At 38.9% G+C, this 21904-nt stretch overlaps 2 protein-coding genes across 7 annotated transcripts in view; one reads left to right on the top strand and one right to left on the bottom strand.

Moving 5' to 3' along the window:
- herc4 (HECT and RLD domain containing E3 ubiquitin protein ligase 4) overlaps positions 1 to 11772 on the bottom strand; it is an 81299-nt gene extending 69527 nt beyond the window's left edge. For all 6 annotated transcript variants that reach the window (XR_008396266.1, XR_008396267.1, XM_053679564.1 and 3 more), the window contains exons 1-2: positions 11548 to 11772; positions 2544 to 2807 (exon numbers count right to left, since the gene is read on the bottom strand). Coding sequence is in view for 4 of the 6 variants with exons in the window: in XM_053679564.1 (XP_053535539.1) it covers positions 2544 to 2769 (226 nt within the window). In the remaining 2 variants the exon portion in view is untranslated. The remainder of the gene's footprint in view (positions 1 to 2543; positions 2808 to 11547) is intronic.
- A 170-nt stretch (positions 11773 to 11942) lies between these two features.
- LOC128632714 (uncharacterized) lies at positions 11943 to 21082 on the top strand. Its single transcript, XM_053679567.1, has 3 exons — positions 11943 to 11965; positions 16823 to 17696; positions 20282 to 21082. The coding sequence occupies exons 2-3, from the start codon at positions 16846 to 16848 to the stop codon at positions 20385 to 20387; spliced, it is 957 nt and encodes a 318-aa protein (XP_053535542.1). The 5' UTR covers positions 11943 to 11965; positions 16823 to 16845; the 3' UTR covers positions 20388 to 21082.
- The last annotated feature ends 822 nt before the right edge of the window (positions 21083 to 21904 follow it).

Here is a 21904-nt window from a genome sequence, read left to right as displayed (position 1 = left end):
GTATATGGACCTGACTGTACAGACACACCTGTGTTTCAGTTAAATAAAACTGTATTTGTATTGTGCTTTTAACAATAGAGAAAGCAGCTTCACATAAATCAGGAGTTATATCAAAATCGAAAAGGAGAGAGCGAGAACATAAGGGTTAGTAAAGACTCCCCTAGAAGACATGAAGAAACACTTAGAGAAACAGAACACTAATGCAGAATCATACCTCTTCTGGGTGACATTTAAACAGGGAGAATAACTCATTAGAGTATGCAATCTTATGGAGAAAAAGCAAAGCGTATTACTTAGATTGAAAGGATATGGAAAGTTTGATATGATAAGCGTCCTGGGATGAGCAGAGGACAATGTTTATGGTCACAGTGACATTTCCTTCTAGAGATCAACCGAATTTTTTTTTATTTTTTTTATAACCGATCCAGATTATTTGCATGTTTATGTGCCCGATAATCTATGCAGAACCGATATTTATTTATCGTTTTAGTTCCGTTTGTGACACAATGATAACACCACCACTGAACTAAACTAAACAAACCGTTTTATTTAGAACAATTGTCAATATCACTTCCTCCTTGCATACAAAACAATTACTTTGCTGAAATAAGTATACATTGTCAGGAAAGTAAAAAACAAAACAGCATATACATTATTTCAATTAACAAGTCCATCTCAACTGGCAAGTTATCAGAATTATTAATGTTTTTGTCGGTCTAGATTATGAAATACCTGCTGACAGAGCACTGATTTTTTTTATCTATGCATTTACGCAGAACTATACTCAAACAGCGATGGCTTGTGAAGATAATAAATAATTGATTTCCACAGAGCTGTAATTATTTAGTTGTTTATTAGCTAAATAAAAGGTTATATTGTAAATGTTAGGGCTGGACGATATGACCTAAAATATGTTTAATTGAACATTTTACCTCAATTAATGAACGATTATTTCCCGGGGGGGAGGGGGGGGGGGTGATATCATTCGCTATGTAGTAACAAATGGCGTCAGTTATTTCTTTCCATCTTCTTGAATCCTTTTCAAATTGTGTAGCTTTTTTTAAAAATGCTTGTGTTATCAACACCTACTTTTTGGAGGCACTTGTTGCTGGGCGCTTATCGGTCTCTCTTTTTTTGAGCCATGCACTGTTCATATTCGGTAACGCGATTGTGCTCCAAGTGTTGAAACAGATTGGTGGTATTACCTTTGGTCACTGAAACGGTTTTTCTGCAACGTTTACATTTGACGTCATTTTGTTCGGTGTCTTCTTTACTGATGCCAAAATGCGTCCAAATGACGGACATTGCAATTTTCTTTGGTACAAGCTGCTCCTGTTGCTCAGTTAACTCGGTGTTTGAGTCTGCCTCCAAGTTGCTTAAATGCTGCTGACTGGATAGGGCGGAGTCATGTGATTACACACGTGGTAGTATGTTCTTAAGGGGAACATAGTAACAGGATTTTTTAAAAATAATTATATTATCGACAAGGGGTTAGGGGTTCTGAATTTCAGTTTCGATTACTTTTCAATTACTCATCCAGCCCTAGTAAATGTTAATATAATTTGGGGAGTTTTAATCAAGTTGATCTTGTTAAAAGCTACAAACGGTGGCCATGCTGGAACATCCCTGAGCATCAATCGGAGTGAACGGGACTAATGATGACCATAGACTACAGAGAGAATTAAATTAAGCAGTTTTATTTCCAACATGCACTCATTCAAGGCAGTTCTATTTAATTAATGTAAAGTTACGTCTTTGGGACATGACAGACTATGTGACTCCATGAGTTCGTCTTCATTTCTTAGCACCAAGCTGCTTAAACTACATAGCAAGCATTTATGTAACACCTCATTCGTGCATTAATGGCTGTTAAGTTAAATCAAGTTTATAAATTAAAGCAAAGCAAGTATACTTTAACTGTGCATGCCGTCGTTGACTCGTCTCCCCTCGGATGCAGTACTGTAGTGGTTCCCAAACTTTTTACAGTGGCGTTCCTCCCCCTCAAGCATTTAATATCCTTTTGTGTACCCCTCTCTCAAACTGTGTTGTCTGATGATGGCATCTTTGCCCCAAGCATTACACCAGCTGTATCAGCCACAGCAGGAAGAATTAAGTCCTCCACAATAGTATGGGGTTTCCCTGTCTTTGCCACTCTGTAACCCCCCATGTAGGATGCTTCCAGAACCTCTGTATTTAGGTTTTCCTATGCAGTTATAAGGGTCTTTCTACTCCTGAGCGGTCTTAAATGTCTTTCAAAAAACTCTCAAGGTTTATTTAGCAAACTGTAAGTAGCATGCTTTGTTTATAAACGTCTGCACAGAAATTTTGGGCATTTATGAAAGAGAGCTACAGTGATTTTCCTGCTCTAAGTAACCAAGTAAGTGAGTTGGATCAGGGGTCTTTGAACAAGGAAAAGACCAATCTACGCTGGAATTCTATAGGACCGCAATTCAGACCTCAAGAGACTTTGTGCACTTTTACAGATTCTGTATGTATCTATACATTTGTTATTTAAATATGCATGTATATTGCTCTGTCGGTACCTGGTTTTTTGCGTGCCTTGTCATGCCCCAGCTGTCCCAGGTCATTGCAGCCACACGTATACACAGTTCCATCTCCAAGCAGAAAAACAGTGTGTCTTCTCCCACATCCTACACCTCGCACCACCTTCCCATTAAAGAATTCGCATTTGCGGGGCTCTACTATGATCTCTTCATCAATTCCACCCAATCCAAGCTGGCCATAGGAGGCATTTCCCCAACATAGCATGGTTATGGCGATGTCTTCAGCTTCACCAAGATCAAAAGCTGCAACATTACAAACATAGGTTAACAACAACAGTTAAAAGGGAGATTCCATGTCAAATCAACCAGCAGCAGAGGACTTTTCAAGTTTCAAATTTATTGTCAAATATTTCCAGAATACTGAGTACATGGGAAACAAAAATCCTTGTGTCACAGTGGTGTGCCCATACATTAACAAAGTGCATACAAACAAGCCAACAGATGCAACATACAAAGCAGCAATGTTTCCTGTTCTGTGAACTGTAGTTCCTCTTTTTGAATCATTTGACAGGCGTTTCGATTAGTTGGCCGATTATTTTTCGATTAATCGGACTAGGGGGAAACTTTCAGTACCATTTTTTTGTTTATTTAAAACAAAATCCACAAACTGAGTGTTACAAATATGAACTTCAGACTACAATATTTACACAACTCTTTGTCCAAAACAGAAAAGAACCCAGTACACATCATCTTTCTTTGTCCGGCCTTTTCCCATATCTACTTTGGGTCGGCTCTCCTAATCTAAAGTCTCCAGAGACTCCAGACAACATCAAAGGCCTCTCTTGCATCAATAAAGGTCACTGTTCATGACCCCACTATCAGAAAGACACTGGGTAAAAATGGCATCCATGGAAGAGTGGTGATATGAAAACCACTGCTAAACAAGAACATCAAGGCTCATCTGAATTTTGCCTATAATAATAATAATAATAATAATGATAATAATAATAATAATTATTATTATTATTATTATTATCATTATTATTATTATCATCATCATTATTATGGAGTAAAACTGTATACAGTGATATTTTCTGAGACTGTTATCATACAGTGAAAATATCATCCCAAAAATCTCATACCAAATTTCTTTTTTGCCTTTTGTACTGTTTACCACCCAATAAATTATCGTGAGGTGGAGCTTGAATTACACGGAAGGCTGTAATAAGGACTGGTTTCATGGATTCACACAAAAATTAAAAAAGGTATGTTACAAAAATTTAAAGGTTTTGAGGAGGTCTGCAAAGTGGGCAACAATAGGGGGGAGAAATGAACTTAAATAGCTATTTTATAAACTTAAATAGCTGTTTTAAAGCCAGGAATCTCTGGATCCCCTGGGTCAAGATAAGTTCAGTGCATGAGGTTAATTTCCACCTATTAGATTTTTCGCCATCACAGATTTTGTTAAAAACGTATTTTTCACTACTCCTCCCACAAATTTTGTCCAATCGATACGAAATTTGGCATGTCATCTTCAGAGTAAGCCTCACAAAAATTTTGAAAAATCTCAGTCTATACACATTCACTCTTATTTTATATAAAGTAAAAATATATATATATATATATATATATATATATATATATATATATATATATATATATATATATATATATATATATAAATAAATAAAACATACACACACACACACAGACAGTATCTCACAAAAGTGAGTACACCCCTCACATTTTTGTAAATATTTGATTATATCTTTTCATGTGACAACACTGAAGAAATGAGACTTTGCTACAATGTAAAATAGTCAGTGTATAGCTTGTATAACAGTGTAAATTTGCTGTCCCCACAAAATAACTCAACATACAGCCATTAATGTCTAAACTGCTGGCAACAAAAGTGAGTACACCCCTAAGAGAAAATGTCCAAATTGGGCCCAAAGTGTCAATATTTTGTGTGGCCAACATTATTTTCCAGCACTGCCTTAACCCTCTTGGGCATAGAGATCACCAGAGCTTCACAGGTTGCCACTGGAGTCCTCTTCCACTCCTCCATGATGACATCACGGAGCTGGTGGATGTTAGAGAGCTTGTGCTCCTCCACCTTCCATTTGAGGATGCCCCACAGATTCTCAATAGGGTTTAGGTGTGGAGACATGCTCAGCCAGTCCATTACCTTCACCCTCAGCTTCTTTAGCAAGGCAGTGGTCGTCTTGGAGGTGTGTTTGGGGTCATTATCATGCTGGAATACTGCATACTGATCATGCGCTGCTTCAGTATGTCACAGTACATGTTGGCATTCATGGTTCCCTCAATAAACTGTAGCACCCCAGTGCCAGCAGCACTCATGCAGCCCCAGACCATGACACTCCCACCACCATGATTGACTGTAGGCAAGACACACTTGTCTTTGTACTCCTCACCTGGTTGCCGCCACACACGCTTGACACCATCTGAACCAAATAAGTTTATCTTGGTCTCATCAGAACACAGGACATGGTTCCAGTAATCCATGTCCTTAGTCTGCTTGTCTTCAGCAAACTGTTTGCAGGCTTTCTTGTGCATCATCTTTAGAAGAGGCTTCCTTCTGGGACAACAGCCATGCAGACTAATTTGATGCAGTGTGCAGCATATGGTCTGAGCACTGACAGGCTGACCCCCCACCCCTTCAACCTCTGCAGCAATGCTGGCAGCACTCACACGTCTATTTCCCAAAAACAACCTCTGGATATGACGCTGAGCACATGCACTTCTTTGATCGACCATGGCGAGGCCTGTTCTGAGTGGATCCGGTCCTGTTAAACCATTGTATGGTCTTGGCCACCGTGCTGCAGCTCAGTGTCAGGGTCTTGGCAATCTTCTTATATCCTAGACCATCTTTATGTAGAGCAACAATTGTTTTTTTCAGATCCTCAGAGAGTTCTTTGCCATGAGGTGCCATGTTGAACCTCCAGTGACCAGTATGAGGGAGTGTGAGAGCAATGACACCAAGTTTAACACACCTGCTCCCCATTCACACCTGAGACCTTGTAACACTAACGAGTCACAGGACATGGGAGAGGGAAAATGGCTAATTGGGCCCAATTTGGACATTTTCACCTAGGGGTGTACTCACATTTGTTGCCAGCGGTTTAGACATTAATGGCTGTGTGTTGAGTTATTTTGAGGGGACAGCAAATTTACACTGTTATACAAGATGTACACTCACTACTTTACATTGTAGCAAAGTGTCATTTCTTCAGTATTGTCACATTAAAATATATAACCAAATATTTACAAAAATGTGAGGGGTGTACTCACTTTTGTGAGATACTATATATACACACACACACACACACACACACACACACACACACACACACACATATATACAATGGCAAGAAAAAGTATGTGAACCTTTAGGAATTTCATGGTTTTCTGAATAAATTTGTCATAAAACGTGATCTGATCTTCATCCAAGTCTAGGGTATTGACAAATATAATATGTCTAAAATAATAATAATAAAACAATCTGATCTTTCATGTTTTTATTGAGAACAACCAAAAAAAAAAACCTCATAGTGCTTGTGGAAAAGTATGTGAACCCTTGAGTTTATGACTTCAAAAAAGCTTCTTTTTTTTTGCACACCTAGAGTCTTGTTAAGAAAATGAGTTTGGAGGTGTAGACTATAGCTACTTTGACTGATAAAAACCCCTCAAACTTTTGGAGTTTGCTCTGCACAAGAAGCACATGCTTATGTGGGCCATGCCTGGCCAAAAAGAGCCTTCAGAGGATCTACGATCAAGAATTGTTGATTTACATAAAGCTGGCAAGGGTCACAAAGTGATTTCACTAGACTTGACGCCGAAACTTCTGCGTTGTAAAATTGACTTCCGGTGTACAATTTTAGCAGAGCAGAACTTTCAGAGCTTGCAAACTGCAGTTTTGTCGTCATTCCACACAATCTTCTTTACATACAGCATGAAATCGATGTGTTTTCCCGCGCTCTTTTGATTGACAGGATATAATCGGCCATGATCATTGGATGTTTTTAAACTATCGGCCGATAGCGGAAAAAATAGCCTTTATCGGCTGATACCGATTATCAGCTGATACATTGGTGCATCTCTATATATTTGTCACTGATGATTTATCACTGGTTGTAGTGAATAGTGCGTGTGTATAGAGAACATGGTGTTAAGTACAAGATGGTCCTGTTGTCCTCTACAATTGCCATTCATTAAAAGGCTATTATTTTTAAAAACAAACAATTTACCTGCTTTCAGAACTAACTTTAATATTCCTAATAAACAAGAATGTGTGTGATAATCATAGTAAAAACACAAAATATAATAATATAATAAATATATATAATAAAATATAAATAATACAATAAAATAATATATACAAATACAAAATATAATATTTTAGCTATCTTTCTTCTGTCCATAAAATGTGCTTGTTCCTATGCCGGCCATTTTCGATGCAGTGTAAGAAGTTGTTCCTAGGATCCCAGCCTATAATATGACATGTCACAAGAAAGCCCAGGATGTCTTCTGTATAGTACAGCAGGAATTACTAACGTAGCTCAAAAAATTCAAAGGACATGCATGAAAAAATGTCATGGCAATAGTATTTAAGACATCAAGAATACTTTCACAGGTCTACATCTGCTCTGTTTTGACATTATTCTGACGAAGTTTGAAGCCAATCGAGTAAAAATAAGAGGGTGATTTCAAAAAAGTTACAAAAGTCAAAATTACACACTAACTGTTGCCAGTTGGTGACACTGTGACAAAATAGTTGCATTCATGTGATTGGCCTCCTTCAACAAACATACAGCTGATGTTTCATCCAAATAAGTCAGTCAATGCATGCAAAAATTATAACACACAGTCAATGTCCTGACTTCATGGTCACGGAGTTTGGTGGCAATTGGATGAATTCCCTAGGAGGAGTATATCAAATTCCAGAGCATGTGTTTTTCAAACAACCCTAAATAGCTGACTTCCTGTTGAGCGGAGCTAATGACAGAGTGCAGAAATTGTTTGCCCCAATGAGATCTATATTTGTTGAGTTTCATACATACAGGTGCTAGTATGTATCCAATATTTCAGATTGCATTCAATGGGGGCGCTGTAGAGCCCCCCTGCCATGCCTGTATACCAGCTTTGGCTCGGCCGCGGATTCCGACCCGTGTGTAAATTTTCAAGAGTTTTTGAGCATGTTAAGGGACCCAAAAGCCCCCGAAACCTTGAAGAAAAATAACAACGAGGGCTGCCCCGTCACAGCGGGACGTAGGGCCCTTGCAGGTCATGGCCAGAGCAAACTGGCAAACATATGTGTCAGTTTTAAAGTGTGGTGCTAATATTAATTTGTTTACACAGATGAGTAAGTGATTACTATACTAGGATTGTGCATTTCAAAGTTCAATAAAATTAATGTAAAACTTACAACAGTAATTTAGCTCAGCCTGTATAATGTTTTACAGTACATTAGATATAATAGAATATAATTATGACTTGTAGTTGCCATGTTGGTGTAATCAGGAATGGCCAATTGGTAAAAATGCGCAATTTGGATCAGATCAGATTAGGTATGACCATTACTGACTATAAATGTAAAGAGTTTGTAAAGAGTTTGTTGACTGTAGCTGAAAAAGGAGCATACCAAAAATGCACAACAAAGCCCATTTGACTGTCACAAAATTACCACTTCCTATTTGGAATGCCATCATTCATTGCCATAGCAATCCCTTAACGACACATCAACAAACCGTATTCAGATTAATATTGCACGTTAATTTGTAGAGATTTGTGAATACTTTTCAGGCAAATCACAAACTCTCTGGTACCCCAGATAAACCTTAAAGACAGCCATATGTCAAGGTTCAGTGTAACTATTTCAGTATAGTTGATGCTATAACTATGACATATAATTTCCATTTCGGTGCAATCAGAGATGCCCCACTGTAACCATGCACAATTTGAAGCTGATGAAACAAAGTATGACCAAGTTATACTCACTTCCTAGCCGACTTCCTGTGGGCAGAGATTAAAGCATACCCATTATGGTTTTGAAACGTGCCTAATTTTGTTTTAGAGGTCTCATACAATAGATTTATATTTACATCCAATGTCAAAAAACACTTCTCATAATCTGCTCATAATTTACATTGCAGCATTAATGTTTTTTCCCCAGTGTCAAAAACGACTCGTTAAATGATTCGTTCTAAAGGATTCATTCTAAACTCCTCCTTGCATACTCTGCTCTGATTGGTTAGATATCCCGGTGTGATTGGTCGACCACTGTCAGCGTTTGTCGAAAAGGGAACGCCCATTACATACCGCGTTTCAGCACCATCTGGGGAAAAAAATGTCTGTTTTAACATTCTGCTGTGTGAATGAGGCAACTGAAATGCAACTAAAACAAAATGAAGTGTGAGTGATATTGTTTTCTGAAGTCATGTTTGATAAAACACGTGTTTCTGTGAGATATTGTGTCTGTGAAATCATTATTGACAGGTGTGTGGTTTTGTGGTATGGTTTTAAAATAAGTTAAGATATATTTTTTTTAAATAATTAAATAAAAGCATCTAGTGTGTCCTTGGCCTAAGCGACAAAACAGTAATGTTGGGCCCACAGCTGATTAGGAGAGGTATTTCAATAACGTGAGTTAGCCGGTTAGCAGAGGCCTACAGTTAACAGGTTAACAGTATGCACGCACACAACATTATCAATTTGAGCCCGAGTCTGATAGTGATACATTGGAAGATCAACCCGAACCGCCATCGCAAGCACGACAAAAACAGGACATTTCTCAATGTTAAGTTTATATGTAGTTTGACAATAACATGAGTTAGCCAGTTAGCAGAGGCTAGAAGCTAACAGGCTTACAGCTGTGCACTGGCTTTACATGTATACAACATAAAACCACACATTTAGAACACTCTGTAAAAAATATATACATAAATAATTAAATCATACTTACAGGTTGAGACCTAGAGGCTAAAGATTATCCAAATAAAGTGGGTATGGACCTATCTTTCATAAATAATCGTTTTGCAAATGCCAGGTTGACTTCAGCTAGATTTGAGAAGCAGTAATCAGTGATATAGCGGGAAAACAAACGAAGGTCAGAGTTGAACTGCTGTGGTATCATTTTAAAAATTAATTCTAACCACTGACGCTTGGTAGCCCATGCAAAGTGGTTTTGCAGCACAGTCAACGTCTTCTAGACATGATGACAACAGTAATCTCTAACTCTTTCAAGGTAACTACAACTGTAGTGTTTGAGGGCAGCTCAAAGCTGTTCGCGAGCAGCCCATGAAGACCAGAGATGGGGCTTTTTGTTACAAACCAATGTAGGTTTGTGCCAGAAGCAAGTCTGGAATTACTAACGACTCGTCTCAGCTGTTCAGAATCGGTTCCTTCTTTTGAGAGTCAATAACTCAGTTTGTCGTGTGCTTTGATTTTTGAAACTTTGCAGACTTTTTACATTCACAAACAGCTCTATAACACACTACATGAAAGGTAATATTTGAAAAGCCATAATAGGTGCACTTTAAGAGTATCAGCACGAAGTTGTCTGGCTTGATGAAATCTATATATTACCGAGAGAAAAGTGATGTGCTATAAGAGAATCCCAAAAAAGGCAAAACAGAGCCCCCCCCGTACGTTCCTGCTGCCAGTTAGTAGCGCTGTAACCATGCCCAGCAATAGTCACATCCATGTGTTCAGCCCCCAATACAAAACATAAATCTAAATTTTTACCTAGATCACAATGCAAACCAAAGATATGAGCTCTTCCTATATCTCACTTTTATGCCATAAGTTTATTGACATGACACAGCAACACAATTCGACAATCCATCTGCAATTTAGCATCTTCAGTGTCTTGGCATGATGTTGACCATGTTTGGTGCTTGTCACATAACTCCCCAAGGAGGAGAATTTCTAAATCCAGAGCATGCACTTTTTCAAACAAACCAAAATGGCCGACTTCCTGTTGGGCGGAGCTAATGCAAGACATTTTCCCCCATTGGCTGACACGGTGAAAACAATGTCCCCACCAAAACTTGTGATAATTGGGACAAACTGTGTGGCAACCACAGCAATAAACACATTTGGAAGTGTTATAGGGTGCTATCGAGTCCACTGGACACACCCAGGAGAATGACAAAAGAATTATAGAATATTGCCAATCTTTGATGGGTGTACCAAGTTTCAAGAGCTTTCGAGTATTCCAAAGGCATGAAATATACATTTGCGAACTAGGGGGCGCTGTGGAGCCGATGAGGCACATCTTTGCAGAATTGCCATAACATATCAAAAAATATCCTAAGACAAATGTAAGTGTAAACTTTCGTAAGTTTCCAACCACTGTAAGCCTCTCAAAACATGGCTGACTTCCTGTGGGAGGAGTAAGATAAAACAAAGTGAATCACTTTGCCTCCGGTGCTCGAGCCCTAAAAATATATGTTCTGGGAACCAAAAACTAACAATCCCTGAATGTTCTGAGAACCAAAAATTGTTATCTGGGTTCCCAGTGGCTCGCGCAGGTATTTGGTCTGCGTTGCGCGGTTCTTCTGTGTAGCTCATTTTGGAACAGCCTTTGGGTTGTTTGACGTCCCATGCCACCCCTCTCGTCGGCTATGTTTTCCGTTTATAATCCAAATTAACTAGCTGATTTGCTACGTAACTAAGCAACATGTTAAAAAGGTGAGCTACAAATAAGTGTGGAGAGAATTATTATTGATCACTCTTTTTTTATATAACCAACAGCACAATTAGCCCGTATTAATGCGTGACTATTGTGATTATTTCATTACCATCGCAACACATGAACAGTGCAAGACATAAGCTTAGCAAAAAAGGTAACCGCGAGCCAGCTTCAAAAATGTCTTATGCAGCATTGTTCGTGTATATTTGATACAAAGCACGTTTTATAAAAGCGGTCTTGACAGGAACGTTCATCTCCAAGCCTGGATATTCAAAAACATTAACTGAAACCGGGCATTCAAGCTAGCATTTATAGATAGGTTTTGCTTACCTGTTGTTAGTCAACTCTAGACTATAAACTCCTAAAGATTATTATGAAAGGTGATGAGAAGGGTTTATCCTGTCAACAAATCCTCAAAACACCGTTGTCGATTATATGAGCGACGACACCCTTAAATTCGTAAGTGGAAAGCACGCGAAGGTATTTCTGTAACGTTCTGGACGTTCTCCGGATATGACGACAAGGTTTCTTGCGTTTGCGTTCGCGTTCGACTCGTAAGTTCGTAAGTAGAAAGCACGCGAAGGTATTTCTGTAATGTTCTGGACATTCTCCGGATATGACGACAAAGCTTCTTGCGTTTGTATTCGATTTGTAAGTCTGTAAGTAGAAAGTACGCTAAGGTATTTCTATAATGTTCCGGACATTCTCCGGATATGACGACAAGGTTTCTTGCGTTTGCATTCGATTCGTAAGTTCGTAAGTAGTAGTCGTATCGAGAGGCAAGATGGCAAACTGAGCTTTGCCCCAGTTTTGGCCTTCCTCGTGGTTTTTAGGGGTTCAAGCGCGTAGCACTGAAACCCTATTGCAATTGTAATAGTATTTTTCAAATTTGTTTATTATTATTCTGCCCTAAAACTGATCGTGCAGACCAGACCAGAAGGCCTGGAGAGCTGAAACTTTGAGGAAAGGTAGTACCCCAGAGTACTACAGCGTCACAACGTTTCGGCCCGATCGGCCAGATGGCGGCGCTATAGTGAGCATGTTTAGGAAAATGGCCTTAACTTTTGAACCGTTTATCACAGACTAAAGTGTCTTATATCATTGGAATCCTTGGGACCACACGACCAAACGTATATCCGGTTTCATTTCTGCCTATAAAAATTTTCCACCATCTTGGATTTTTTTGTAAAACCTACTTTTGTGAACTAGTCCGAGTTTTCGTCCAATCGGTACCAAACGAATCTATGGAGTCTGTATATCAAAAGTTATCAAAAAAGTTTGAACTTTCGACTTGAGGTATGCAAAAAACACAGGAAGTAGGCGTGGCCACTTTTACGTAAATGACTATAACTCTTGAAAGAAATGAGATATCCACCAAAATTGGCACGTTTATGTGCGAGGACAATCTTTGTTTAAAGATCTTTTTTTTTTATTTCATTTAGTACTGCCCTTCAGACGCTAAATAAGATGGTTACATGTCTCCCAGAAGGCAAAATACTAACAATTTACACCGATCATCCTGTTCAAACGTTTACACCCCCTTGGCTCTTAATGTATTGTGTTACATTCTTGAGCATCAGTGAATGTTTGCATCTTATGTAATAGTTGTGCATGAGTCCCTCAGTTGTCCTCAGTGTGAAAAGATGGATCTCAAGATCATGTAGCCACGGTTGGAAAAGGGTCAAATATGCAGAAGATGCTGGAAAAGCAAAGATTGTGCAGGACCTGGAGGTTTTTTATGAAGAACAGCAGACAGTTTAACTGCTCAGTACAAACAAGGGACTCATGAACAACTATCACAAAACAAAACAATAAAACAGTCATGGATCATCCAGGTAACGACAGAGTATTAAGAATTAAGGGTATGTAAATTTTTGAACGGGGTGATTTTTTAAATAAATTCAGCTATTGTCTACAATATGTTGTAAACATCTGTTATGTAAAATAGCTTATTTAGGGCAGTACTAAATAAAAAAAAAAGAGGGATTTTTATGATCCCTCTTATTTTCTTAACGGTATTAAGATTTAGCAGATTCTACAAGGGGTATGCAAACTTTTGGGCACAACTGTATAGTATGTGATAGGCCTTCTCTTTCTAAATATATTTGACTCCATAAACAATTGGTGTCTGTCAAACTGTTCGGTAAATATTTCAGATAATGTTAAAAACCTACTTTTGTGAACTAGTCATAGGTTTTTTTGCTCAATTGAAATAAAACTATTTCAGGACAATACATTGGATGTGTTAGATCAATAGTTATATATATATATATATATATATATATATATATATATATATATATATATATATATATATATATATATATATATATATATATATATATATATATATATATATATATATATATATATAAAGTTTAACTTTTGATTTACCCTCGCAAGGGCACATCAAAAGGTTTGAAGTGGGTATGGCCACTTTTACTTAAATGGCTATAACTCTTGAACAGAATGAGAAATTCTCACCAAACTTGGTAACCTTATGTAGGGTCTCAGTCTGAGGGCACTTATCAAAAATGGAGGAGTTTGGCCAATTTGTGGTGCTATAATAGTAAAAGAAATCTTGAAAATGGCAGTATAAATGGTGTGTAAATGATTGAATGTTCAATGTTTCAGGCATACAACTATTCTTTGTACCATACATTCGATCTTCTGATTCAGAACAACTTTGTCTCTAGGACCACTGCTGTCAATCAAATCGTTCATTAAATATTTTTAGATTATTTCAGAAACCTAGTTTTGCGAACTAGTCCTAGGTTTTTTGCTCAACTATAAAAATCCTTACCCTTGCAAGTGCACATCAAAAAGTTTGAAATGGGCATGACCACTTTTATTTAAATGCCAATAACACTTGATGGGAGTGAGCTATTTTCACTAAACTCAGGGTACCTATATATGGGCTCAATTTGAAGATAGATGTAAAAAAAAAAAAAAAACATTACTGAGTGTGACCAGTTGGTGGTGCTATAGCAGAACAAAACATGAAATTGGCAGTAAATGTGCAACCATTGGTCTAATAGACTTGATACATAATTCTTGCTAGAATTGTCCTTGTCCAAGGTCCAATCAGCATATACAAGGACAATTGTGAATATTAAAAAACATGGCCGCCATTGGTCGAGCAATTTTCAGCAGCTGTTAGACAAGCTTAATGAAGGCCGATATTACTTAAAATTATCTCAGGTTTTTCTTTGATTTAGGTACACAATATTAAGTAACATCTTTAAGGGCCATAAACGGCTTGAACCCCAATAATTGCTTTTGCAGCTATATTTATTAAGGGTTTCAGGCATGTAGTGCTGAAACCCTATTGTAATTGTTAATGTTAATATTTGATTAACTGTTTGTTAGTATGGTTTTCTTGGCGATGGTTAAAACTGTAAGAAGAACCCTTGTGTTTTCCTTTGTGTTGTTGATCCTATTTATATCTCTGAGTAATCAGAGTGAAGGGGAGAGTGCCATGGTGTGATTTAGAAAATGAGATATTTTCTTAGTGATTTGTTTCCAGATTTGATTAACCGGTGTGCAGTCCCATATGGCATGTATGTAATCATCTATTGTATTTTGTGTGCACTGAGTTCAGATATCAGATTCCCCATAGCCCATTTTATACATCTTACAAGCTGGTTATAGGACACTCTATCTTAAGGAATATGAAATTACCAAGGCCTTTAGGGGCACCAGCAGCTTTAGTTGTGTATAGATGAGGAACCAGGGCATGTCGTGGAAAACAATCTTTCCAGCCTAACAATAAACTTAAGAGACAGAGGGTTTGTAGATGCCAAAAAGTAATCAAACTTTATTTAAACATGCATTTTTTTGCAGCTCATGCGCCTTGCGTTGATTTTCCTGAAAGGTTTCATCAGGACAAGGTTTTTACTTTGTCCCCAAATTCACCCTTTTACCTTAATGATTTCCTGGCTCTAGTCCCAGCCTGGTACCCTTCATCCTGGAAGTCTTATCTGCCAAGCGAATCATGTGTCCGTCTTGGGAATAACACTGACAATTCTGATACAGTAGCTCCTCTAGGGCATCATACATGACTGCAAGCTTGTGCACAAAGGTGACACTACAGAGACGATTTGCTAAACCAACAAATATGCATCTCTCTGAGGAGCTTCGTTTTGGATCAGTCGAGGCATCTGTAAAGTGTTTGTGAAGTGCTGGGTACTGTTGCCATACAGTTTTTTGATGGGTCTATAACTAGAGACTATCCATTAGTGCCAAGAATCCTCCTTATATTCAGACACTGTAATGCAAGTTGACAGCATGAAGTTAGCATGATAAAGACTGTAGACCTTGCATCCCCAATACATAATTCAAGGCAGTGGTTCATACAGTGCCAAATAAGCACACTGGGAAACAGTTGAACAGTTGCAACATCTGATTTACTTCCAAGCATGACAGAGGCACCATCTGAAGCAAAACAAACAAAATGTTGTTTCAGAACAGCTTCTGTGAAACCATGGGTGCAAGGTTTTCCATAAGTGCTTGAAAAATTCCCTCTGCACTGGTAGCTGCAAATTCCACTAAATATAAAAATAATCTTAGTGGCTCTTCATTTTCATCTAAGTTTGGTTTAATGTAGATGATCAATACAGATTTATTACTGATAGTTGTGGATTCATCTATCAGAATGGAAAATTTTGTTCCACTCTCAAGGACCCTTGCCACCACTGTCTCTCATTTCATAACCTATGTGCTGACAAATTTTTGTTAGAGTGTAAAGTCCTTCCCATGTCTATTCCATTTAGGACCTGCAGGTCAATATCAGTCAGCAGATCAGTTCTTCCTGATTTCACAATTTTGTAAAATATGCATAAAACTGTCAGTGGTAAGGAAATGATCCTTCATCATCTCAGGGGTTAACATTTCTAAGGTTTTGTCTGCTGAGCTGTGATAATCTGATGTGCTGTGTCTGTGTATTTTTTATGCAGAGACTGCTGCTGTGCATTCTTAGTTCACCCTGAAGGCATCACTTTTACTTTGGCCCATTCCTCAGTGCAGGGCCAGCCCAAACGGAATTTTATTTAGGGGCACTTTGGTGCTGCCAATATAACTGATTATTGTCAATGTTTGATTATTCACACTATAAGTCTAACACACCCATTATCAATTTTATTAGTTGTAGCTGTGTTGCTTACATCATACCAATGTCGGCCTGGTATGTTACCCTTCTACGGTTTTTAATTGTAACAGTAGCAAACCCACAAGAGTCGTCAGGTGTCAGTTTGCACTTTGATATTCAAATATTACAGTATATATTTAATATTACAGTACAAAATGGCATATTTAAACCAGCAGACAATGTATTTTGTCATGAAAAATTATTTACCTTACGTTATACAAATATAACTGACACTACTTTAGATAAAACAATCGTCACGTTGCGCTGTCGCTAAATTTGATCTGTTTTTTTTATTACATTTTTTTTTTTTTACAAACATCCGCGACTAGCTTGTAGCCCGTAGCCCGCTAGCATCACCTACGCTAGCCTTGTTTACGTTTCACATTTCTCACTTACCGCTGTTCTGTTTAAAAAAAACAAAAACAAATATGTCTGCTGTCTCTCCGGTTTTGAGTGCAGATGAGGACTCGCTCGAGCTTCACATGGTGCGGCTGGAACTGGAGGATGTGGAGAAGCAGATCCGCGGCCTACTCGACAAGCAGGCCCAGCTGCTGGAGCGACAAACTGCGCTGGAAACATCTTGTGCCTCTGCCCACATATCCAAGGTAAGCACACAGCGTGGTATTTCCACTCCCAGCCCCTCTACGCCGTGTGTTTCTCTGTGCAGGGACCGTGCACCTAGGACTTTCCCAGCCGTGGTCTCCGTCACGCCGGCGCCAACACACCTCGGGCCTTGGGTGAACCAGCGGCGGAAGGCACGGGCTGGACCCTCTCCACCTCCGGTGTTCGAGATTCCAACCAGGAACCGCTTCGCCCCTCTCCGCCAGACCAGACCCAACGCTGTGATCGTCGGGGACTCCATTGTGCGGAACGTCCGTGTAGCCTCATCTAAAGGTAAGGTGCGCACACACTGTTTTTCTGGTGCTTGTGTCCTTGATGTCGCTGCGCAGGTATCCGGGATCCTGAAGAAGGACGAGCGCATTGGAGCGGTTGTGCTGCACGCGGGGACGAACGACACCAGGCTGCGGCAGACAGAGGTACTGAAGAGGGACTTCTCCAGCCTGTTCGAGACGATACGAGGCAGATCACCCACCGCAAAGATCATCGTCTCTGGACCTCTTCCCACATACAGACGTGGAGCAGAAAAGTTCAGTAGACTTCTAGCATTAAATGATTGGTTAGTGTCTTGGTGTAATGAGAAGAATCTGGTGTTTGTCAATAACTGGAATCTGTTCTGGGAGCGTCCTAGGTTGTTTCGTCCTGATGGCCTGCACCCCAGCAGCCTTGGAGCGGAACTGCTTTCAGACAACATTTCCAAGGCGCTACACTCCAAGTGACTGCCTACCATAAGTACATCTTCCAATAATAACAACATTCAGTATAATCAATGTTCAATTAAAAATCCGGCAAAGGTAATACATACTATAGAGACTGTGTCTGTTCCCCGAGCTATACAAATATATAGAAAATCTCGGAAAGTCTATCTTCGTAACCTAATTAACATAAAATTAAATCATATTGAATGCACAGCCAGCACTTTTGATCTGAGGCTAGGACTATTAAACATTAGATCTCTTGCGTCTAAGGCTCTTATTGTTAACGACATCATTACTGATCAGGAATGTAATTTAATGTGTTTAACAGAAACTTGGATTAAACCAAACGAGCACATAGCATTAAATGAAGCCGCATAAAACGCACCTACACATCAGCTACTGCACCGAGCTTCATACATAATCTCGCAGAAACATCAATTAGATTTGGATCACCGTCAGATCACACAGAACTCGATCAGGCGACTGAAAGCTTGGAGTCAACACTCCGCTACACTCTAGATAGAGTGGCTCCACTCAAAAGGAAAAGAATTAGAGAAAAAAAATTAGCACCCTGGTATAACGATCAAACGCGAACCTTAAAACAGACAACTCGACAATTAGAACGTAAATGGCGTCAAACCAAACTGGTGATATTTCAAACAGCATGGAAGGAGAGCCTACTGAAATATAGGAAATCTCTTGGCGATGCTAGAAAAATCTATTTCTCCACCTTAATAGGAGACAACAAAAACAATTCTAGATTCCTTTTCAACACAGTAGCAAAATTAACTAGGAATAAAACCACTACAGAGAGAAACACTCAATCATTACATAGCAGTGAAGATTTCATGAAATTTTTCATTGATAAGGTTGAAAATATTAGACGTGAAATACAGGCCATTAAATTAAAACCGGACAGTACTGTAACAAACCCATTACATGACAATGTAGCAATATCAGATCAATGTTTAGAGTGTTTTGCTCCGCTTAGAGAGACCGAACTAGCTACATTAATCTCTTCAGCCAATTCATCAACTTGCATACTAGATCCCGTACCTACATGTTTGTTTAAACAGATTTGTCCAGGAGTAATTGAACCACTTCTAAATATAATCAATTCTTCCCTAAGCACTGGCTATGTACCTAAATCACTTAAATTAGCAGTTATTAAACCCTTGATTAAAAAACCTGATCTTGACCCGTCTCAATTGTCCAACTATAGACCAATATCAAATCTCCCCTTCATCTCTAAGATTTTAGAAAAGGTTGTAGCAAAGCAGTTATGCTCGTACTTAGATAGGAATAACATTCATGAAATGTATCAGTCAGGATTTAGACCTCATCATAGCACAGAGACAGCGTTAGTTAAAGTAGTAAATGACCTTCTACTGACTTACGATCAGGGTTGTGTCTCGCTGCTTGTGTTACTCGACCTTAGTGCAGCTTTTGATACTATAGATCACACTATTCTACTTGATAGATTAGAAAATGTTGTTGGTATTAAGGGAACAGTCCTCTCCTGGCTCAGGTCTTATCTGACCGATCGTTATCAGTTCATAGATGTAAATGGTGATTTCTCCATGCGTACTGAGGTTACTTTTGGAGTTCCACAGGGTTCTGTTTTAGGCCCACTGCTCTTTACTTTATATATGCTACCCCTAGGTCAAATTATTCGTAAACATGGAATTAGCTTCCACTGTTATGCTGATGATACACAGTTGTATGTTTCAGCGAAGCCAGAGGACAGACAGAAGCTTAGTAAAGTTGAGGATTGTGTAAAGGACATTAGACATTGGATGTTAATTAACTTCCTTCTACTTAATTCTGATAAAACAGAAATACTTTTATTAGGCCCACGTGTAGCTAGAAGTAATCTTTCTGATCACATGGTTACTCTGGATGGTCTTTCTGTTTCATCATGTACAGCAGTTAAAGACCTTGGAGTGATTATTGACTCCATCATTTGATGCTCATGTAGATAATATTACTAGGATAGCCTTCTTTCATCTCAGAAATATTTCTAAAATAAGAAACATATTGTCACTACATGATGCGGAAATACTAGTTCATGCATTCGTCACCTCTAGATTAGATTACTGTAATGCCATACTGTCTGGATGTTCCAGTAGGAATATAAATAAGCTCCAGTTAGTCCAGAATGCAGCTGCTAGAGTCCTAACTAGAACTAGAAGATACGACCATATCACACCGATATTATCAATACTGCATTGGCTCCCAGTAAAATCTCGCATTAATTATAAAATACTTTTATTAACCTATAAAGCACTAAATGGTCTCGCGCCACAATATCTAAGCGACCTTTTGGTTTTATATGATCCGCCACGCCTACTTGGGTCAAAAGATGCAGACTATTTGACGGTACCTCGAATAGTGAAGGCTACAGCAGGGGGATGAGCTTTCTCTTATAGAGCTCCACAGTTATGGAACAGTCTTCCTATTAGTGTTCGGGACTCAGACACAGTCTCAGTGTTTAAGTCTAAGCTTAAAACGTATTTGTTTACTCAAGCCTACCCTGACTAGATTCTGTTCTACTACTTCGCAGTCATAATTATCTTTTTTCTCCCTCTCTCCTTTCGCCGAGCCCCACACGAATTTATGGAGATACTAGAGATCCAGATCCTTTCTGCCTCTGGATGGAGCTCAAATCTTCTTTAATTCCAGACTGCTGGGACTACGGCTGCTCCTAACGCCATACAGACTTCATATAAATCCATAATGAACTTTTTCACACTAACTGTTGTTACCCAGATGAGGATGGGTTCCCTTCTGAGTCGGGTTCCTCTCAAGGTTTCTTCCTCTTAAAACATCTTAGGGAGTTTTTCCTTGCCACCGTCGCCACTCAGTGGCTTGCTCAGTTGGGATAAATTCGCACCTTTAATATCTGTATACCATGTTGATATTTCTGTAAAGTTGCTTTGAGACAATGTCTATTGTAAAAAGTGCTATACAAATAAAATTGAATTGAATTGAATTGAATTCATGTCATGGCAAACTAGTGACTCGATTTCCCAGAATGCACCATAACTACAAACATGGCCAACCATGACAATAACTTCCAAACTACACACAGACACATTCACTTCCCCAGAAATACACACACCTGTTCCCAATCAGACTCACAATCACACCGCAATTTAAAAGAGACTGTTCCACCCTGATGTATTTGCAAAGTAATCTGCTCAGTTGCTGTAGTCTCTGTAGATTACCAAGGTGTTCTACTGTGTTGTTTATTTTATTATTGATTCTGCTTTGCCCTTGACCTTGATTTCTGCCTTACCTGCTCTAGTCTGTTTGCCTGATCAGTTGACCTCTGCCTGTCTTTGTTAATGTTTTTGCCTTGTACTTTGAATTATATTCTCTTCAATAAAAGCTCTTAACTGCACTTGCATCCATCCTTAACCTCATTACATGACGGGTTACTTCACCTACACCATGGATGCAGTAGGAGAGAGAAGAGGGCGTCTGCTGTCCAGGCTCACTGGCCCAGCCCAGGGGGTGGGCAGAGTTCCTGATTACTAAGAGATCCATTGACCTTAGCAGCATAGCCCAGTTTGTAGAACTTTTAGTTAAGGTGTTTGGATGTCCAGAGTTTAAACCTGACCTGGAAAAAATATTGTAACTGACAGTGTTAACACATTGTACTTACACTGACCAGAATTTTGAGTTAGTAACTATATCGACTTTTCCTATACTAATTTAACACTAATTTCCACAAGAGCATCGTGAACAGAAGTGTCACTTGCACCTAGTGGTGGCAGTGAAGTGTAGCAGATGATACTCCTTGTTCAATCATGACAGACTAGTGAATGAAGTAAAAATAATTGTTTATTGAACAAATGATGATGTGATTTTCTTGACAAAGTCTCACACTGAGGAGATTTGCATGTATAAGTCAATGTCTAATATTTTAAAAACGGAAGCAGCACAAACAAAACTTTTATTGGCACAAATGGAGCAGAAACGATTGAGAATAGTTGGGGTGAATTTGGAGCATGCAGGGGGGCTGATTGACCTCAAAATGACCTATACATATTCTTTTAATATGTCCAAAACCGAAGAAGCACAAACAAATATTTTTATGGCACAAACCAGCACAAACGATTGGTGTTGGTGGGGGCCAACTTCACGCAGGTTCAGTGACATGCATGTGTCCAGAACCTACCTCTGGTGCAGATGCCTTTACCTTCTGACAAATGGAGCAGCC

Source organism: Ictalurus punctatus, chromosome 3 (genome assembly GCF_001660625.3).
Source record: "Ictalurus punctatus breed USDA103 chromosome 3, Coco_2.0, whole genome shotgun sequence".
NCBI lineage: Eukaryota > Metazoa > Chordata > Actinopteri > Siluriformes > Ictaluridae > Ictalurus > Ictalurus punctatus.
This window is presented reverse-complemented; position numbering and strand designations above follow the sequence as displayed.